This window comes from Corvus moneduloides, chromosome 2, assembly GCF_009650955.1.
Source record: "Corvus moneduloides isolate bCorMon1 chromosome 2, bCorMon1.pri, whole genome shotgun sequence".
Lineage (NCBI taxonomy): Eukaryota > Metazoa > Chordata > Aves > Passeriformes > Corvidae > Corvus > Corvus moneduloides.
In genome coordinates this window covers 34,398,661-34,419,429 of record NC_045477.1, presented here as the reverse complement: position 1 = coordinate 34,419,429, position 20,769 = coordinate 34,398,661, and the positions used below count along the sequence as shown (strand labels likewise).

General features: G+C 38.4%; 1 protein-coding gene across 12 annotated transcripts in view; it reads right to left on the bottom strand.

The window, feature by feature from the left end:
- DLG2 (discs large MAGUK scaffold protein 2) overlaps positions 1-20,769 on the bottom strand; it is a 1,001,432-nt gene that overhangs the window by 975,265 nt on the left and 5,398 nt on the right. For all 12 annotated transcript variants that reach the window (XM_032099063.1, XM_032099062.1, XM_032099064.1 and 9 more), the window contains one exon: positions 8,298-8,429. In XM_032099063.1, coding sequence (XP_031954954.1) covers positions 8,298-8,429 — 132 coding nt within the window. The remainder of the gene's footprint in view (positions 1-8,297; positions 8,430-20,769) is intronic.

The window sequence follows — 20,769 nt, the reverse complement described above, 5'->3', positions numbered from 1 at the left end:
ATCACTCCAGTTAGTATTTTTCACTGACTCTCACAACACACTGGAAGCACAGGGCTAAGTAAAAAGAGTACTGAGATTCCAAAAGATCCACCAGGCAATAAACTTGGCTCATTTATAACAGCTTTGAGAAACATAAGGTATAACACTCTTCAAGGCTAAAATGGTTCTGTGATTTCAAAATTACCGTGCAGTTTCTTACAAAGTTATATTCACTGAACAAAAGCCACATCACAGTCTAGCCTAAAATGACTCTGCAGGCCAAAACGTAAGAGAGGGAGAATGGCTCTGCTATTTTAGAGACAAAAATAAACATTGGGATTAGTGGTGGAACAGCTTGCTCCAGATTATTTTCTTCCATTTTATTAGTAGATGTATAAACTACATTAGCAAGATATAAATCCAGTCTTTCTTTCTTTAACACCAAAAGAAAATCATCTATCTCAATGTTCTTTTACATTCTGTCTGCCTGAAAAAGGAAACTGCATTATTCAAATAAAACCAAATTATCTAAATGAATCTCTTAATAATTTGTCTCTAGTTCTCATGACAAACCAACAATAAAGGGCTATCCCTATTTATTGCAAAGAGAAAGAAAAGCTTCACATTGGGACAGCAGCCACACAACAACAGCTGCTGCAACTGCATTTTATTAATTCTAATTATACACAGAATCCATATGGCCAAGATGCACTTTAAAAAAAACAAAAACAAAACCAAAAAAACTACAGAAACAAAAACCAGCTTTTATTCCTTGCTGGATATTGAAAACCCAAAACCTCAACACTCATCACATTGCTCATGTTAAAAATGGTTTGTTTCCAATGCACAGCTTTTGCGTTTCAAATAAGAAAAGTCCCCAAAGGTTCTAAATTCCTTGTCTGAGATGGAAATGTTATCGTTCATGGGTTAAAAGGCAGCAAAACACAAGCAGAGGGTTGCATTAGGATTACAAGTGATTATGTATTACCCAGGTTGTATCAGCGCTGTAATCGCTTTCTTCTTGTACTCAGATAGGCTGAGAATCCAGCTACAGACCTTGGCTGGGATCTTCTATTTATCAGAGCTCATCAGCATTCACTCCCATAAATGCAAGAGGTATCAGAGCTTTGGTTTTGCATTCAGGTCTTTCCTGGTAATTCACAAGTTTTATTAAAATTCTTTCAAATAAAAACTGATTTGGGGTACCCACACAAGATTCCCACATCTTTGCAGAGACACCTCCTCTCAAGGTGGAAAACAGCTTTAATATTAAGAAGCTGGCTACTCACATCACCAGGCTGGCCAGCAAGAACAGGGAGCACCATGCCCTTGCTCTCTTTGCTTCTCATCTCTAACCAGTAGGACATCACCCTAACATCCACTAAGTCCCAAAGACTAAAACAATTCTGAGAAATATTTCAGCTCCTCCATCACATGCACAACTAAGGAAAACTGGGTAACATTTCAGACTTCAGTGGAACACAAAGGTTGCCCAGAGAGGTTGTGGGTCTCCTCCCCTGGAGATATGCAAAAGCCATCTTAACGTAATTCTGAGTAACGTCCTCTAGGGAACCCTGCTTAATCTTGGAGGTTGGACTAAGTGATCTCCACTAGGGATACTAGGGGTCCATTCCAACCCGACCCATTCTGTGAGTATCCTCACTATGTATTATTCCACATTATACTCACAATATATATATTCCTCTATAGCAACATGATGTATGTCTGTCTGTCTTCTTTCTCCATGTGCGCCCACCTGTCAGCTCTCACCAGCTAACTTTGAACCCTCTGTCCAATGTCAATGCAACCTGAGAGAAGCAAAGAAGACTTATTTCCTCCAAAGGATCCACAGGCACCATGGGTTGAGAGGAATTATAAGATTGAGGGAAATTATAACAATGCAGGAGAAATTGCACTGCCATGGAAGCAAAAACAGCAGTGTGCCAAAATCCACTCAAAACCAGTTACAACAGATCTGCCCTGTTTTTCTTTCTTCTTAACAAATGGTTCACTCCCTATGACCAGACTTTCACTGAAGAATTGCAAGGGTTAGTTCCTCCAGCTGGCTGCAATCCAGCCCCCAGCTCATAAAAAAATAGATCACACAGCTTCAAACCATCCCAAAGATCGAGCACTGCTACCTTTAGCTTTTTTGAGAGAAAGCACAAATTTGCTTACTAAGAGAATTGGACTTCAAGAATAAAAGCAGCTGCAGCTGTCTTCAGGCAAAACAAAAGCTGCCCTTGAATTTAAATTTCAGTTCTGCTGTAATTTATGCCGCAACAAAGAAAGATGCCAGTTTGGGAAAGTAGGACTCTGTGCAGAGTAATAACAGGCTTCCCTATTGTCAGAGATGTCATTTGAGCATCTCTCAAATGTGACAGAGCACTGAAGAGGTTTTGCACATTTCTTTTGCTCCTCGACATTTGTAATAGCCAGGGAGGGTTTCAATATTTTTAGATACAGCTATAGAAGAATCTGTATTTCTCAGTCAGCGAAGGTCTGATTATAGATTTCTGGAAGAATCACCCCAACACGTGATCCCAGGCAAGAAAAGTCAACGGGGGTTTTATTCTTTGATTTCATGAATGCTGGATGTAGGCCCTCGGCAAGAGGATTGCCTAATGTCCCTAGGCTGGACACAGGCATGGCTGCACTGGATGAACACCTGAGGAATTCAGCATTGTTACTGGAGGTAAAACAGCCTGACATGACCAAAAACCAGCTCACTAAGTCTAGAGAGCAGTGACATAGGAGACAAGTGACCTTACATCCAGGAGCACTGCAAGTAGTTAAGCACACTGAACATATGAGTGGCCTGAAAACATCTACCAAGAGCAAGCTTGGCAAGTATGAATAGGTAACACCCAACTGTGCTTTCCTGTTGAAAAGTTTCCCAGCACGGCAATTCATTTCATGTCCTTCTGGCCCCTGAAACACTGACACAGCACTGAGTGTTGAAACATGCTTCCTCCTGTGGACTGAGCAAGATGGGTAGTAGTGACAGTCACCATCGCCTCACTTCAGAAGGGTGACTGTCAAACAAGTTCTCCATTTGGCTTTCCTCAATACTAGCAGCTTGACCAGGAACCTTGTGACATTGGACATTGCCTTGTTTTCTGTGGTGCCGTGAATGTTAAATCTCATGTCTGCGCAAAGGAAGAAGCACGAAAGAGGTCTTGGTGGTTGTGAAGAAAAGCCTGAAAATATGACAGCAGCGTTTCTTAAAGACAGATCACAGGAGCAGACTGTAACAGTAGTATTTAATAGATTATTTACATGCCTTTTGTGCAAATCTCAGGGCTACCATGTACAACCAGCACTCCATTTTTATACTTGCTGGCATCTAAAATCATTCTTCACACCTACTTTGGTACAGGCTCCATCTCCAGCACAGGTCTGTGATGCAGGTCTACTTTTCTCACTGTTTATCCTGTTGTTCATACATCTATTCCCCAGTGTTGACCCAACTCCTTCCCTCTATTCTCAAATTTCGTTTAAAGAGTTTCTCCTTAAGCACAACATGCCTAAACAAATTCCTTGTCTTCCCACTATTCTCCTATATTTTCTTCTTCTCTCTATATAGTCAACAGTGTAATTATTCTTCTCAGCATTAAAGCCTACATAATGTGGGGGACATTTTCATCATTATTCTCAGTTAGCATGCCTAGCTATGCCTATCAAAATCTCATTTTTCATTCTTAGAGTTTTCCTTTTATGACAGTAACATGTTCCAGCATTCCATCATTACTCAGATGATACGTTCCTCTCCAGTTTTTTTCATATCTAAACTATCCAGAAATTTAACCATGGCCCTAAGTGCAAGAGAAGTGTCAATTCCAGCTCACAACTTTGTAGACACAGAGATCAATCAAATTAGGACAAATCCACAGGAAACCAAGTTCTTGGTTTGCTTCACGCTTGCTATAATAAATATTTGCATTTCTTGAAGTCTGTGCTATTTTTAATAGATACATATGACCTAAAATAATTAAACCAAAGGGAAACTTGCTTTAGATCTCTGAAATGTCCTCTTTATATACCCTATCTGTCCTAGGCACCTTCCAGTAACATGGAAGAATACAAGGTTTAACTAGATCTCTGGAATTTTGGAGACTAATACAACACTATTGAGTTATACTTCCACTTCATTTACACGAACTTTTAACAGAAAAGTGAGATGTGATCATAGAAGAATCATCTGAATTCCTTTTTGACTTGGTTTAAAAGACATGATCACTCTTTTCAAATGGGGTGTTATAACAAGGTTTATTTAAAAGTGAGCTGGATGAGGAAAAGAGTCTAAAAAAACCCACTTACTGGAAATGTAACATTGTATCCTAAGTCTCTAAGCACAGGCTGTGACACAGATGATGAGTAAATTCTGTAACAGTAATGTTTACTACAGCAGTTTTTAAGATGAGCAGTTTTAGAACATCTGCATTATTTTGCAGAAATGGTAGAATACCATTAAAAAAAAAAAGGTGAATGCAGATTTTAATTGGAAATATGGCATTTTAAAATTCAGGCAAAGTTACGCAAGCATGAGAAAAAACCGTAAGACATGGTTTCAAAGTCCTCAGGAAATACGTCACCCACTGCAGATTGGGTTTATCCGAATTTTAGAAAAACCTATTGAGATTAGTTTTTACCTAATACTGCATAAGATGATTACAGTTATTTATGGCACTTTAATTCCTACTAGAAACAAATGATGTTTTATAGAGATGTATCTACAAAAAAACCCAAACAACCCTGACATAAACCTCTTTTATCCATTCTCATTCCACAAAACTGCCCACTAAGCTGCAGAATCATGCACTTTTCTTAATGAAATGAAGGCTAGACAAATATATAGCAGAGGTTTCTAGAAATAAATTGTACTAAACTATGTACTGCATTATTAAAATTGATTAAGTTTCCTAAAGAACAGAACTGGAACAAAAAATGTTTGGTTGTTTTGACACATCCAGATGACTATTATTACTCTCTTTCATGATTTCCCTTTTTTATCTCAGCACGATGTCTCCAAGATGCCCCATTATGAGACAATCCCAACAAATGAGGCATCTGGATTTCTGGAGGTTTCATTTCCTCTTCCTTGAAGGGTTTTAAAAATGTTCACATCAGAACATGTGCTACAATTTAAGAGAACATTGTGATTTTACTATCAGCTAACTACAGACAACCCTACAAAAAAAAAAAATCCTTACAAGCTCCTAACAACATCATAACTCCTCACTGCCCATAAAAGAATTGGTAAAATCCTTCAGGTGAAAGAAATCTAGAACTAACTTAAGAGTAATGTCAATATCTAAATTCACGTTCTTCCCCTTGCACACTCCTTCTGAAGAGTTTCTCCTCCTCCCTCCTCTTAGGGCTGGATTTTCAAAGCATTGTGTTTGGGCCACTGGAGTGCAAATGGGACTCCAGAGACTGCAGTTCCACATGTCACTCTGAAAATGTGCCTCTTAGCTACTAACTTGGCTGCCACTGAGCACAGGCACTCTAGCAAGAAGTCCAGCAACAAGAACAGCCCGAAGGGAGAAGGAAATGCTTTTGAACCCAAATTAAAATGTAAAATGACAGTCCTTCAGTAATCCTTCTGTAAATCACTTACAGAACTTTTCCTTACATAATTGTAGTGGCTTCTTGCATGCGTAGAATATACGCAAGAAAAATATTGAATCTTCCTTTTTCTCATGTTACTCCAGTGTTCAGTAGTCCAAATTTAATATTTATGAAACACATTGAAGATAAAATAGTTATGCACACTTTGAGAACTGAAGTTCAAAGATGGCTGAATCAAATCAGCATAATAACAGAAGCATAAATTTGAGAATAAAAAGAACTAGACAACACTAGATTTGAAAAATTACTCTATTATTATTTTTCTTTATCTGTTCTTGTTATACTTGATTTAAGACATCCTACAGATTTTTAAAGCCTTTTGGAAGTTAACGAGAATTGAACTCACACTTAAAGAACTGAGATAGTCAGAAAAGATGAATCTATTTATAAAGGAACCAAATTCTACTGAAGCTGTAGGACCTACAAAAACTGAATTCGGCACATAAAATTATGTTAACTTTATTCCTGGTAAGAATGTGCATCTCTGCATCCAAGTTAATGATTCTGTACAAAAATCACATTTTTCATTAGTAGTTAAAGCCTAAAAAGGTCAATCATTCTAGATAAAACCAATGTTTGACAGTAAATGAATTTTGGAAAGCAATGAACTCAGACTCTGAATATTAAGTCTCATTAAAATTAGGCACAGAAAAATGGACACTTTCAAGACCATTAGACATTCTGTAAATAAAAAGACAAAGGAACATTAGCAGCACAGAATTTAAAAAGTGACCAGAAGCTCTCCCTTAAGGTATTCGTTTGTGTGGTGGTCTGATTTATAGGTGAGTAGAGAAACCATGCCATGAAGCTAAAACAGATGTCATGGAAGTGGGATTTTTTTTAAATACTCATTATGCAAGAATATCATTATTGATTGTGTAATAACATCATCTACCACACTTAAAATGTGTGGCATGTCTCCTCTCACTAAGGAGAGCTACCTCTTTAGTATTGTTCCAGAATCTAGACCAGTCAAGTAACAAACCAAATGTAATAATCAGAGACTTTGAACACATCTTGCAATTCCCAAATCTCTTCTACAAAAGGAAGCATTTAAGAGCAAGGAAAAGACATCTAAAGGCCCACAAATTAAAATGCTAACTTCTGTAACACCATACTCCTCACTCTGTTATTGTAGCAATCAAAGGATGTAAGTTCTTCTTTGGATTCAACCTTAAGGTAGCTACAATCACTTTTTCATTTCTGACATGTGTAATACAACAACAGATATTGTAGCATAGCCACACACAAAGCAAACGTTGTTAGAACACTTTGAAGTATTCTAACTACTTCCAAGTAGTGCAGAAGTAAATGTACAGCTAATGTCACTTCCGTGACTGGTGTATTTCTTCAGCACACACCTCTATATCCACAGTCACCTTCATAAAAACAATATAGAAACATCCCATCTTCTTTTTTTTCTCCTTTTTTTTCAAATCTATTTACAACTATACGGTAACTTCAATTCAATTATTAATCTATTTCTTTTTTTAACGCATACAGAACAATTAAAATTATGTAGAGTTCATAAAATAAAGCTAATCACTTTAAAGAAGCTGAGAAAAGTTACAAGTAAAATAGCACTAACATTAATTAATTCCATTTGCAGGAAATGTTAGAGACTGGTAACACACATTTTTCACAGAAATTCCTGAAACTATTCCTGGACCTCTACTGTCTCCACAGTAATACTGCATTATTGATGTGCTTCTACTTTTATGACATATAATCAAAATTTTTCCACAGCTGGTCCTGACTGTAGCTCTGCAAGGAGCACAGTTGATACTCTGGCTTCAAACAGCCAGAAGTTGAAGGCTCATGTGCTTCCACAAACATAATTTGTGTTAGGAGATGCACCCTTGAGATGAGCTCCTCATAAAATGTGCAGATGTGTGTGAAGGAAGGGCTATGTAATATGAGCAAGAGGGCAGAGGCAGGTAGAGCAAGGGAGATGCACAGTTATAGTCACCACTTCCCATGACTGGCAGCTCAGGCACAGCACAAGGAACAACAGGGATGCTAAGGCAAACAGGTATATTCATAACCTTGAAAACATTATATATAATAACTTACGGAGGTTGTTTTATATAAAGCTCCAAAACAACAAGCACGTGATTTTTTAACAACATTTACAAGATGAAATGGGGATCTTCAAGTAAGTGGAAGAAAGACTGATCAATACACCAGCACATCTATTTGAACACTGCAACGTCACATGAATGTGTCCTGGAGCAATTTTCTTGACACATTTTTGAGTTTCTCTGCTGACACTTTTCACAAAAGCATAATTCAAAAGACACAAAGATTTTCAATGCAACTTGGTGCCACTGAAATCAATTAGAGTTCGGCCTTTTACCTGTGGAGATGGCTTCATCTTCAGCTTTGCATAAGCAGTTATATCCTACTCTGATTCTGTACCATTAAGTAAAGCAAAGCAGCAAGGTTTAGGAATAACTATTCAATACCTTAACTTGTATTAGGTTTCTGTTACTCTTTCTTTCTCTGTAAGTAAGAAAATACCTTTGAAATATCAGGACAGAGTTTCTCCACAGAGAACCTGGAAGGATCATCTCAACATGCTTTTCATCATAAACACAAATTAAATAGTGACTAATAAGAAAGTTACTGGGTCTGACCTAGCTCAGGCCTCCAAGAGCATGCATCTAGTATTAAACATTAGTACCTACCTAGAAGTGCCTGAAACAAGCTGCTCTTAAAGATGCCCATCACCTTTCTGATGGCTTTTTTCAGCTGTTGCTCTTCTGGCTTCCGTAGTTTTTTGCAATATTCTTCCAGCAGCACTAAAGCTCGGTCAGTATCTAAAAAAAAACCGCAAGCACAACAATGTCTTTATTGGCTCTGGAAAGTATCTAAATGCTCAAATATTAACTACACATTTTGAGAGGCATTGTTCACACACGTAAGGAACATTTACAGCAAATGTTTATAGCATCATAAAATCACCTATGGTTGGAAAAGATCTACAAGATCGAGTCCAACTATTAAACCAGCACCACACCATGTTCCCCACCAAACCATGTCCCCAAGTGCCACACCCACATGCCTTTGGAACACTTCCAGGGATGGTGACGTTTTTGCTTTCTGTCATCAGCTATATGTCATGAGCAACATAGGCAACACTGCACAGGAAAATGATCTTTGGAACAGCATCTATAACAAGTGCTCAACTTCCATTTATCCAAAACCATCTGGAAGCTATGGGGCCTGGACCAAATTACAACTTGCAGAAGCTACAAAATTATAGACAATAACCATTATGGATACCCATGCAGGAAAACTGGCTTTAAAACACATTCAGAGAAGACATGAAAGTGTTTGCTTTGCATCTGCAGCACTCAGTTCTCTGTTCTCTGACTGACAAATGTATATATGAAAGGCAGGTGTCCAAGAGTGAGGCTGGTTTTTTCTATTCCCTCAATACATAAAATTGCTATCTACCTCTTTGGAAAATGAGACTTTGATAGCAGACTTTCATCCATGTGCTGGTTCAAAGAGAGCAATCCAGCCTTTCTGTAAGAGCCCAGAGGAACAGAGCGCTGTTTCTCCTGCTGCTATTATCTTTGTGTAGTCACTTGCCAAGAGCATGAGTGACATAAAATTGCATGAAATCCAAACATCGCCATCTTACAGATAAGAAAATAGAGGACCATGGAGAATCAGACTTCATCTAGCCTTCTCCCCATCCCAGCTAGATCCCAGAAATGTACACAAACATATGTATGGCACTGAAATATCTGTACACACTTTTGTAATTGTATTGCCACCAAGTTTTCCGTAAGATTACCCAACACTAAAAAAAAAAATCAAATTAATAATTATAAGCACTTGCCTCAATCTAAATTTCTCATTTCTTACACTAGAGTTCAATGCAAGTTTCATTACTAGGAGAGGGTCAGATTCCTCTGGTTAGACTAAATTTAACAAAGTAGTGTAAAATGCTTGGAAAGCCAAAAAAAACCTTTTACAATTCTTTTCTAAATAACTAAAAGAAAGCTTCTTTTTCACTGTATAAAGATTGACTGTCTTTGTTCAGGGTCTTGATGACCCCTGTAATATAGGCCTTGGGATGTGACAAGCAGGTGAGTTCACATTAGAGGCAGAGACATGATTTGTATTCTGTAACCTGACTACATTCTAAAATTTAAAAAGGGGAAAATTGTAATCAATCATTAAAGTCTAAGAAGATGCAACTTTTTTCTTTCGCCTCACAGAAATTCTTGCTGGTCACAGGCATTTTATCAGAGAAATGAAAAACCTAATTAATAAAAAGAAGTTTTATTTAAATGTTTTTATATGTGCACAGACATATGCATATAATATATAGAATCATAGAATCATTAAGGAAAAGAGCTCCAAGATCATTGAGTCCAATCTTATGCATATATCACATAGATAGGAAGATTAGGGAGCATTTTGTAGCAGCGTAGACATTATTATAATGGAGAAGCTCACAATTCTCTGCTTTAATCCCACCTTGACAGGGGTCTCCAAGACGAACCCCTTCTTTCTATGAGAGCCGTCCTTGGGGCAGGTAAGGATTAGGCAATTGCACCTAGGACCACTTATAACCCACAGAGAGAGAGAGAGAGAGAGAGATCAGCTCTTTTGAAGGCCACATCACAATACCTGAGCTGGGCTTCCATCACAAACCATCCAAATCAAAAGCATAGCCTTGAAAGAAAGCTCTGGATCCAAGTGGGATATGGTTGGGTACAAAGAACTACTTCTAGCTCAGCTGTGAGCTCAGCTTCTTTTGCCTTGAAAACCCCAATCATATCATACCTTTTATTGACCTAATGACTGTGCCTGACCCACCTGTGGCACCTGTACTTTCACTGATACACTGAACGTTCTGGACAGCCTCAACGAAATAATTATCCCGTAACTTAAAGCATGGGTTGGAACCAGTAATTCACCTTCTCCCAAGTACAGACATGGATACGTAATGAATCCATGGCTACTTATATTAAAGTGAAGCAGCAGAGTGGTGGAAAACCACTGCAAAGTATCCAGTACTGAGGACACATTTTAAGAGTGCGCCAAGAAATTAGGAAAATAGGATGCAAATGCCTTTTCCACATCAGGGATACCACTCCCTCTTTCTTCGTGACTTGGTGAAACATTTCCTCCTTCATCAGTCATTCCTTTCCTGAAGTGCACAGTTTGTATTTAAAAAAAAACCAGCTACAAAAAGTAGCATCATTTGGGGATATGAGCAGTTTTTATTTTCACTTGAAATATTATTTTTCAATTCATGAAGATGAAAGAATTCTATTTTTTGTTTACCCCAGAAGAGTCCTAAACTCTACAAACTGAACAACCAGCAACAAAGCACAGTTCTAGTGCCAAATCTAAATCCCAGATAAATCCCAGATCAAGTAATGATCTTCCTGCCTAATTTTCCTCTCTAGCTTTAATAGGATACATTAATTTTTACTCCATCCCTAAGCTCCAGCATGGAGTTGCAACCTTTTCCTGCACAATCTCACTTGGCAGCAGTGTATCTAGCTTTCCAAATAACCTGGGATGGGTGACATGTGCTGGGAGATTCAATCAGGATCCCCAGGAATATCCCGACCAAGAGTATTTTAGCGTGTCGGGGAGAGGGGCCGTGCAACCACTCCTACTGGAGCAGTCCTGAAAAGCCAAGGGATTTATGGAGACTATTCGAATCTCCAGTCAATTTGTCACCCAATTAGGCTTTCAAAAAAGAACTTTCCCCCTTCTTGATGAGCTATCCTGGTTATAAATTACTCAGAACTAGATCTTCATATGGATTTGACAGTATTTATCATGCCAGGGCACAATCCTGTTCAGCACCAGCACAGCACATTCCTACCTCTGCACAACACAGAGCAATAGGAAATAATGTAATAAAATGGCACAGCTGAAGAATGCTCAGTACTCTCCCCAAAATAGTAACCACTGTCAACTCCCAGTCATACCCAAAACAGATGAGGACATCCAATAATTTTTCCTTTGCAGCTACAAAGCTTAAGTACTATCTGGTTGCAAGAATGGACTGCCTGGACTGCAACACAATAGTCAAATAAGAACCATATTTCCTGCCACCCAGTTAAGTGGAAGTTTCTGAATCTGAATTCCCACACATTCTTTTCATCAAGAAGAATGAGAGATTGGTGGCTTTCATGAGGGACTGGATCACTGTATACATTACAATATCCAGTGAAGCACACGGTTAATTTATAGCAGCCAAAGTAAGTCCCGTACCTTACAGAGTATATCAAAAATGCAACCAAAAAGTCTTTGTACTATGGCATCACTATTCTCCAGTAGTAATACCAAAAACAAATTTAAGCAAGACAACAAATCCACTGAACACACAACTTAATATCCCAAGAGGTGGGCCTCTGTGTGGATCCTGAGTAGGTCCTTTGTCTGTGAACAAAAGATCACTGAAAAGTCAGCATTAGCTGTGCCCCATGAGGCCTGCTGGACATAACTCTAATTGTTTTTACTGCTTCTTTGTATTTAATAACACTATTTTTAAATTTATCCTATTGGCTTTAAAAGACGACTTTGACAAGAACCATTCAGAAGATGCAGTCCTACAAAAACACACTTATATTCTTAGAGTTAGTAAAAGCATTATTGTTTTGTTTCAATAAATCATACTCAAAACATCTTAATACAATTGCAAGGAAAAACCATGAGGAATAAAACAGCTTTTATGGTCCTGCAGGATCTTGTCTAAGAGCTTATCAGTTAATCCAAACTAACTCACAATTCTGTAAATTCTATTGCTTTATCACTCCGTAATTTTTTAAGCGGTTCAGGAATCTTTATGGTTTATGTTACTGATCAGGGAATGGGTAATTGCTACAATACAGCAAATCAGAGATCTGTTACACTGACATGAAATTATAGAGCAGTAGCTTTTCTTACTGGACTCCCTTGGAAAACTTTTTCCTTCCTCCCTCAGTCTAAAGTTTATCACACAAGGAATTACTCAATTTTTCTTCTACAGAATGAGTCTCTGCTTAACTTACTGTATTGATCTATGTAAGAAACAAAAAAGAGGCAAATCCTTGGGGTTATTATTCTAGATGGGATCATTACAGAATACTCCACACTTCAGAGTACCCACACTATATATAGACTTTTCTGTCATGTTGATTTTTAAAGCTCAATAAGTAGACATTTATGCCGTAGAGTTAAAGTAATCTGTTGGGGCAATGCTTATACATCTGATGAAACAAATACAAAAATTGTATAGAAAATTGTATAGAAAACCCAAATTATATTGTAACAAAATGCAACTTCAGTATATCTTACAGACAAAAAGTTTTCCAGGGATACGGCCAACAAGAAATTAAGTCATACATTCAAGCACATACAGAGTAAGGTGCTCTAGATATCAGGAAAAATTAAATTCTCACCAATAAATTGTTTCCTAAAGCATTGCTCTTAAAATGTAAGCTACACATATGAAAGACTAAATCTGATAATTATGCATATTTAAAGTAATTCTGCAATAATTTTATCATCAACTTTACTAAAATGATGTCAAAATCAATTCTATCTATTTCTCAGGGTCCATATCCTAGATCTGGATGCCACTTGCAATACTAACCAGTACCTTGAAGCAGAAGGATTCCCTTCCTCTGCTGGTTTGTTTCTGAGTTTTTGCTACCCTCTCATGTTTTGCAAGCACATTTTTAGAATCACTTTGAAACTCCATATAGGCAAGGAGACACTATACTCACTGCAGTATTTACAGTAGAGTCCTGGTAGAGTTGAAGCATCTGCAGCTCTGTTGGTGTGGGCAGTTGTGTTGATTAAAAAGTTTTGTGCCTTCATACGGGACTGAGGATGACACAGCCATGCCTGCATCTGGCAGGTCACACAACACGCCATAAGACCCAGGAAAAAATGTTTCTTAAATATGTCCCAGATGTTTATTCACACTATTGATCCTTCAGATGAACTAAATACATTACATATGAAGATAATTTAGGTTTATCCATAAATTTCAACAACTAATAAGGAGAAGATTTAACTAACAGGATTAATTGAAACTATATGAGAAAGATAAAAGTGATTTAAAAACCAGTCTCCAAGCAGCTCCATTTTCAATCCAGGGTTTGTTGAATGATGATAGCTCAAACCAAAGGAGAAGGTAATGGAAGCTCCACATAACTCAAGCAGATGCTGCTAAGGCCATGTATATGGCTATTTCCAAGCCATTAGAGCCCCTTCTGGCTGCAGCAAAGTCATATAGGCTGAACTCTATATGGAGCCATATATGTAACTGGCCAGGATCAGTCACTGATTTTGCACTCAAATTGTTGTGCTTTGAACACCCCCAGCCTGCTGAGAGTTGCTGCTGCCTTCCTTGGGAGTTTGATCCTGTCACCCAAATCCTGCTATGAAGCAAGGTAGCTCAGAAGATGGAGAGAAAAAAACGAAAATATGATTCCAAACTCAGCAAGTTCTGCCTTGCACATGGAAGAAATCACAGTCAGCTGGTTAACAGTACCCTGCACCAGCACAAGAGAGTATCACTGCCTCTCAGAGTACCAAGTCTACCACAGCCTGTTGGTAAGTTTAGAAACATATTTACATTTCTCTCCTCTCACTGGCATCAGAGTTTGTGAATGAAAAGACTTTTGGGGTGCAACAGTGTGGGAAAATGTTAACTTAAATGAAAAATAAGGTTTCATCAGTGAGAGGTGTTTAACATTAATTGAGATCTAACCCTGAGTTGACAAGATAAAGTGGTTTTTATTTCAATTTCTCTTTTTTTTTTTTAATCTGCTCTTTTTCCTAAAAGGGATTTCAATTATCTTCCGACTTGCAAGTCTGTTGTAGAGGTGAATTTTAAAAGAAGAACACACCAACGCATTTCAGGAGACACTTTCCAGGTTTTTGAGAACCAGAACTGGGAAAATGTAGGGCGGGCACTGAAGCAGGAAAAGCACGAAGAATGGTGGAGAAAAAACACAGGAGCCAAAATAGAAGTGAAAAATGGAACCAGAGCACCAGGAAAGGGAGTGAGGAAGTGTTCTCACTGAACTTTGATAACTTCAGAAGAAAAGGATCTCAAAAACTACTTTCATTTTGGAGAGTTCACACCTTCATTTAGATGACCAAAAGAGACAGAGGAGCAAACACTGTTCCCTGCCTCAGTTATTTAAAGATGTCTTGATTTGATTCTCTGGTCTGGAAATCTCAAAAAATTAAAATGAGTTTTTACAGATCAGCAGGAGGGAATGCAGTAGTTCCTAAGAAATTCCCAAGCAACCAGCCTTGGGACTGACTCAAGTCAAAACCATTAGTACCACATTTACCTTCCCTGATCTTCACACAGAACAGCAAACACAAAGGAATAAATCCTGCTAATACACAATGCTCTGTACCCACAGAGGAAAAGAGTAGAAAGCCAGTTAAATTTTAGAAAGACATTCAAGAAACAGTACACTAAGATGGTTGAGAAAAACACAAGCTGTAGGCTCCCATGGTTCAAAGGACTTGAGAACTACTACACAAATGATAATCATAAAATATTTACATATAAACATCAATATGAGACACGAATAAATCGACCAGACTGCACAGAGGGAAAGCAGACAGGGAATATGTGTACAAACCAGAAAGCTCCCAGCATCTTGGGCCCTTCATCTCTGCAAGAGGACTTTAAACAACTATCAAGAAAATGCAGCATATGGGTTATACAGCCTTGAGGAAGCATAAGGCATGACGTATGTGACAATCACCCAGTGTGGTGAGCACTCACAACAAACAAGCAAAAGGGTTAAAAATAACAGCTTCTCAGGATATGCATGGCACATAAACCCATCTTCTGTCCTACTAGGGAAAACAACAGGACAGAAAAAGGGGGGGTAATCATCAAATGGATTACCAGGCAGGCTTGTTTCTGGGGTTTCAGCTTTTAGCAACCAGATTGGCACACAGAGGAGGCCAACACATGGCCTGTGAAGATTAATCTTGGGCAAGTGGAGAGTCTTTCAAGGAATATTTCAAGTTGAGGTTGCATTCTGAGTTGCCCTTGCTCTGCATTAACTTTAAAAGGTGACATCCCTAAACTAACTGTAGCCTTGGTGAATTCTCTGCACAGACTGCTTTCCTACAAAACACCAACTTAGGAACAGTTCCGTTGTGAAGCAGTGTTACTCTAGACCATGATGCTGCCAGCAGACAAGAAATGGGCCAGACAGACTGTAAGAACTGCTATGCAAGTACAACAGCAAATTTCTCAGAACAAGGCAGTATTACATGCCCAGGTATATTAAGGGGAAACCAGGTATCCAAATGCCTAGGCAAACTGAAGTAAGGAGGACAGGCAGCTTTGCATTGAACAGTGTTACAATGCAGTTGTATTATTGCAGGTATCTGTGGTCCACAGAGCTCATGGGAAAGGCTGCCACGGAACCACAAAAGTTGCTCAGCAGTCTCTTGTTCCAGAATATTGACTGGAGCAGATGATACAATACAGAGGGCTTAATGTTCTGCAAGTCAGATTGCTTTGAAGGGCAGGACTTGTGCTATAATGTCTCAGCTAAACTCTCTGAGAAACAGAACAGACAGACACCGAGAGCCTGGAGGAGCCCTGTTAGGTTTTCAGTTTTCCTCTCTGCTGTGCAGAAGGACCAAGGCTTACACCCATCCCACAGATGGCATCTAATCGCACTGGTAACCTCCTACAACATCCACAAGATCCCTCACCATCGGACTTTAGTGCTTGAAGGTTCCAGTGTTTTCTTCTACTACACAAAAACAATCTTCTTTTTTTTATAAATCAGGACAACTACTTGTCCTCCAGATGTCAATGTGTAAAGCAAAACAACATTATTCGCTTTACAGCCTCTTCTACACTTGTTTGATTTGTCATGTCCCTTCCCTGCTCAGTGTCCTTTTTCCCAGTTCCAGCCTCTGCAACTTTTATATACTGCTTACATTCCCAAAGCCTCTTATTCTCTTTTCTGGAATTAAATTTGTCTTAAACCACAATCTACAAACTCAGGCTGGAGACCCAGTAATGATACAGGAACACTGACTGGTGGATGGAGATGGACAGAAGAACCGTCAGCTTTATGAACCACCACACACACATACACACACACACACACAAAACCAGGGAAGTGATGTGTTCTTTTTTTGCTTATTTGTTAAGAATCAGACTTTTTGTCTAACTTACTATAAGGAAAACTAAGAAAAATTTCACTTATCAGTGTTGATTAGTTCAGCATAACCTTGTTGTCCATGTATCTTCACGCTTGATTTTACAACATATAACCACACATCTGTTCTGTTAAAATGCTGCCTTCGCACATTTTTTAGTTTTAAATATAATTCTTTAAACTTGACTAACTGTACTTACACAAGGAATAGGATAACTATATAAAGATCAGGAACTGGTTCAGCATAAACTCACAAACTTTACTCCAGAATTTCCATAAATCAGAAAGGATTCTGAAAACCAAGTGACATTCCTGCTTCAGCACCCCCACATGGGACTATCTGACCCCTGCAATCCCACAGATACACCTTGTCTACTCATCCCTGCCTGTAAACTAAAACTAAATCTTGAAAAAATAATCAGCATTTAGTGTATAATCTGTTAATCTTATGTATCACACTTCACCATAAGGAAGAGCCCACTTCTTATCAGGGGCTTATTCTGGGACCTGAATTCTTCCCACCACACCACTTTTTTTTAGAAGGGCTTTAGCAACTGCTGATATCACACCAGGACCATTCCTTTTTTCCAGTGAGTTCTCTTTTCCCAGATATGTTGAAGGTAATGTGGGACCTGTTCACTAGCAATCCTTGCTCCAGTTTGGTGACCTGGCTACACCGGTGACCTGTTTGCGTTTCAGACAACAGAATGAGCAGATTCTGGGGCCTTGAGACTCCTTCCAAAACTACAGACACTCTGCAAGTACAAGCAGCTTCACCTGACCTTCTTGTTTCTGCCTTTCAAGTGTCACAATGTTAAAATCTAGGTGTACAAATGCTAATGTTAAATCAACAATGCAAATATGAAGGCAGAATGAAAAATGAAGCCACAAACCCTCAAAATGACATAGCACAAAATGAAAACCTCTTATTTATACAGCTGAATAAATGTAAATTGACATCTTAACACTGCAAAACTATCAGAGTGCCCTGCTTTGAAGAGCTTACAATCTAATTGAATGCAAGACACAAAACTAGTGGAACTTGACGTATAGTTGCAAGAGTAAAAACCAGGAGTTGCACACTTAGTACAGCAGCTCTGCATTTTTTTTTTCCTTTAAAAGAACATTCAGTATCAAAATAACAATAAATGTGAAAATTGGAGTGAGACAGAAAACTAACAAAAAGATGCCTGTTGAGGAATAAATAACTTCCAAACTAATACAAAAGAATCATTATACTGCATGAAAGAAAACAATTCAGTAACACAAATGTCTTTCTAGTGATGCAAAAAAATAACACGGAATGAGATCGAATTACCTCTATTTATTAGCAAAATAGGCATTATGGTCTTACATTTTCTCACATCCATGTTGGAATTTTTAATTTAAGAACCTTTGTATTATACTAGAATCTCCAAGTCAATAAAAAAACCCAACATGTGCCTTGAGGCAACAACACAAAATAAATTTTACATTTTGGATATTAAACAACTGGGTCTGCAGATTTGCAAAGCATGGGTTGGGGTTGCTTGGTTGGTGTTTTTTTGCTTAAAAGCACAGCTTAGAAGACATCCACCTGCAAGGCAGTGTTAGCATAGTGCTCAACACCTAGAACTGAACTAGAAGGTACCTGGAATTATTCCACTACAGCATAATGTGAGATATGCCCATACAGTCAGGCAGGAAAAGAGCATTTGAAATCAGAAAAGATTGGTTTCTGCTTGTGAAACTGTAAATTGTCCAGATTCCCTCTTTCCAGGAAACTCTACATGATTCAATTCCCTGATAAATATGCTTTGAAGGACGCATTAACCTCTTCAGCCCAAAAGTGGGGACAGACTTAAGGACAATTGCTCTGACTTGTTCTGGCAAAGAGTTTACTGTCATCAAAAACTCTTCTGGACCACATCCAATAAAGAGCAAATGTTTTCTTCACATATTTTGTATGTTTATTACTACTGTCATCACCCATCAGGTCAGGGCAGCTTTGCTGGCTCTTTCTGGGATGAATATGGCAGGAGAAAACATGATCTTTATTTCTATTTTTATAAAGCTGTTGTTTGGCACTGTGTTAATTTACAGTAAATACAAGAAGACACCACAGAGAAACAGACCTTAAATACTTTTAAGAAGCAGGAACCTGGTATGACGTGACCAAAATAAGCATATCTGAGTAAGGCAGATTTTCTCATTTTGCTGAAGCAGGGACTGCAAAATCATCTTTTATCACATTTGTCCACTAGTTACAAATTCAGCCTTTTCTCCATGGTTACCCTCTGACATCTAACTTGGCCATCTGGAACAAATTCAGAAGGAAAGAAGAGAGGATGAGAAGGAAAAAGATTATGCTTATAATGCAAGCCACCATTGCTTCTACTGAGCGCAATATGCACTTAACAGGAATGGAGGAGAGGATGCACAGCTGCTTCTTGTGCTTGTATCAACACTATGGTTGCTTCCAATTCCAGTGACTAAGAGTACAATAATTTATAACACTTTTTTCCCCACAAAAATAATGAATAGTGTTAATTTATAGCACTCACAGAACACACAGTGTCAGCTCTCATAAATATCTCAGATAAGGAGATGTTTTTGCCACTAAAATTAATATGAGAGAATGAGACATCATCAAAGTGAGGTAAGTGAGTTATAGTGTGGTTACCCTGTGTTTTGTCTAGGGGGAGAGAGAAAATGACAATTGTCCAGAAGGCAATGCAGATCTTAGGTGTCTTAAAATGCCCTTTGGAGGTGGATCTCTCTCTCTGATGACCAAAGGAACCCTCCAGGACAAAAAGCTGGGCACCTTGCATAGGTGAGGCAACTAAAATAGGATGGATCTGCATTAAACATCTGAGAAGTACCAGAATAACAACAGAGCTGAAAAACAGTTTAGATTTCACTATTCCCAGTCCAGAGCCCACTTAGCTTTGCAGTCTGCATGCATATAACAAAGGCTTGTTCTGTGTAATGCCCACTCCTATAGTCCTTTTGTGGGCAAAACACTTCACTGTTTCTCACAGTGGAAACAATGGCTGGCTGGGAAAAGCTCACTGCCATAAAAGCAGTGACATCTTTAAATCAAAGCTTTGTGGTGAAAATTGGCATGGTTTAGATAGTAATTTTCTGACACTTGTTTGTTTAACTCTTGGAAACCTAAAATTGTGCTTTCCACAGTCTGTAAACACAACTAAAATCTGCACTGCTCCCATTCAATTAACTGTAAAAACTGAGAGGTAGTTGAACAAAACTTGGAGTGAAGGATGTGGCCTTTTAGCCATGTACTTATTTGAGAATACTTATTCAGCAACTGAAAGGACAAAAATCTTGTAATACCAAGTACCTACTACAAGTGAAAGAGAAACAAAATTTCCAATATATGTTGGATTTGCTGCTGTAAGATGTAAGGAGCCTGAAACCACATTTGAGATTTTTGAGCACAAAAAGTTATGATCCTAAATTTAAATTTTGTTAGCTAAAAAGAAGCTGCCAGTTTCAAAGAGAATTAGGGCATGAATGGGAGCTAGCTTTGTCTGGTCCTTTATGAACTTTGCTTTAAAAGCTCCTGCTGAGTTGTTTTTAGACCCCTTCCTTTCAACAGACCAGCCACAAAGTCAGCATTACCACTACAAAATCCAGCATTTCATAGAACATACCTGTCTGATTCTTCTAAATGGCCCAGAAGTTGTCCACACGGGATCAGACAGACATGTTTTAATCCTTGACATTGATGTGATTAATAAAATATGTCCTGAAAGGCATTTTTTAATATAAAATAAATGATGCAAAAAGTTGTTCATGACAGAATCAGCACATCTTTACGAACTGGCTACAAGGTGGGGCAAGTCAAGATGGTATTAGCAGGCCACAGGTTTCATCTGACTAAAGGTACAATCCCTCTCCCTTTGAGAGATGGAAAGTGGGATGAGGGTAGTACAAAACCCAACACCCACATATCTCTGACTGCCTAGACACAGCT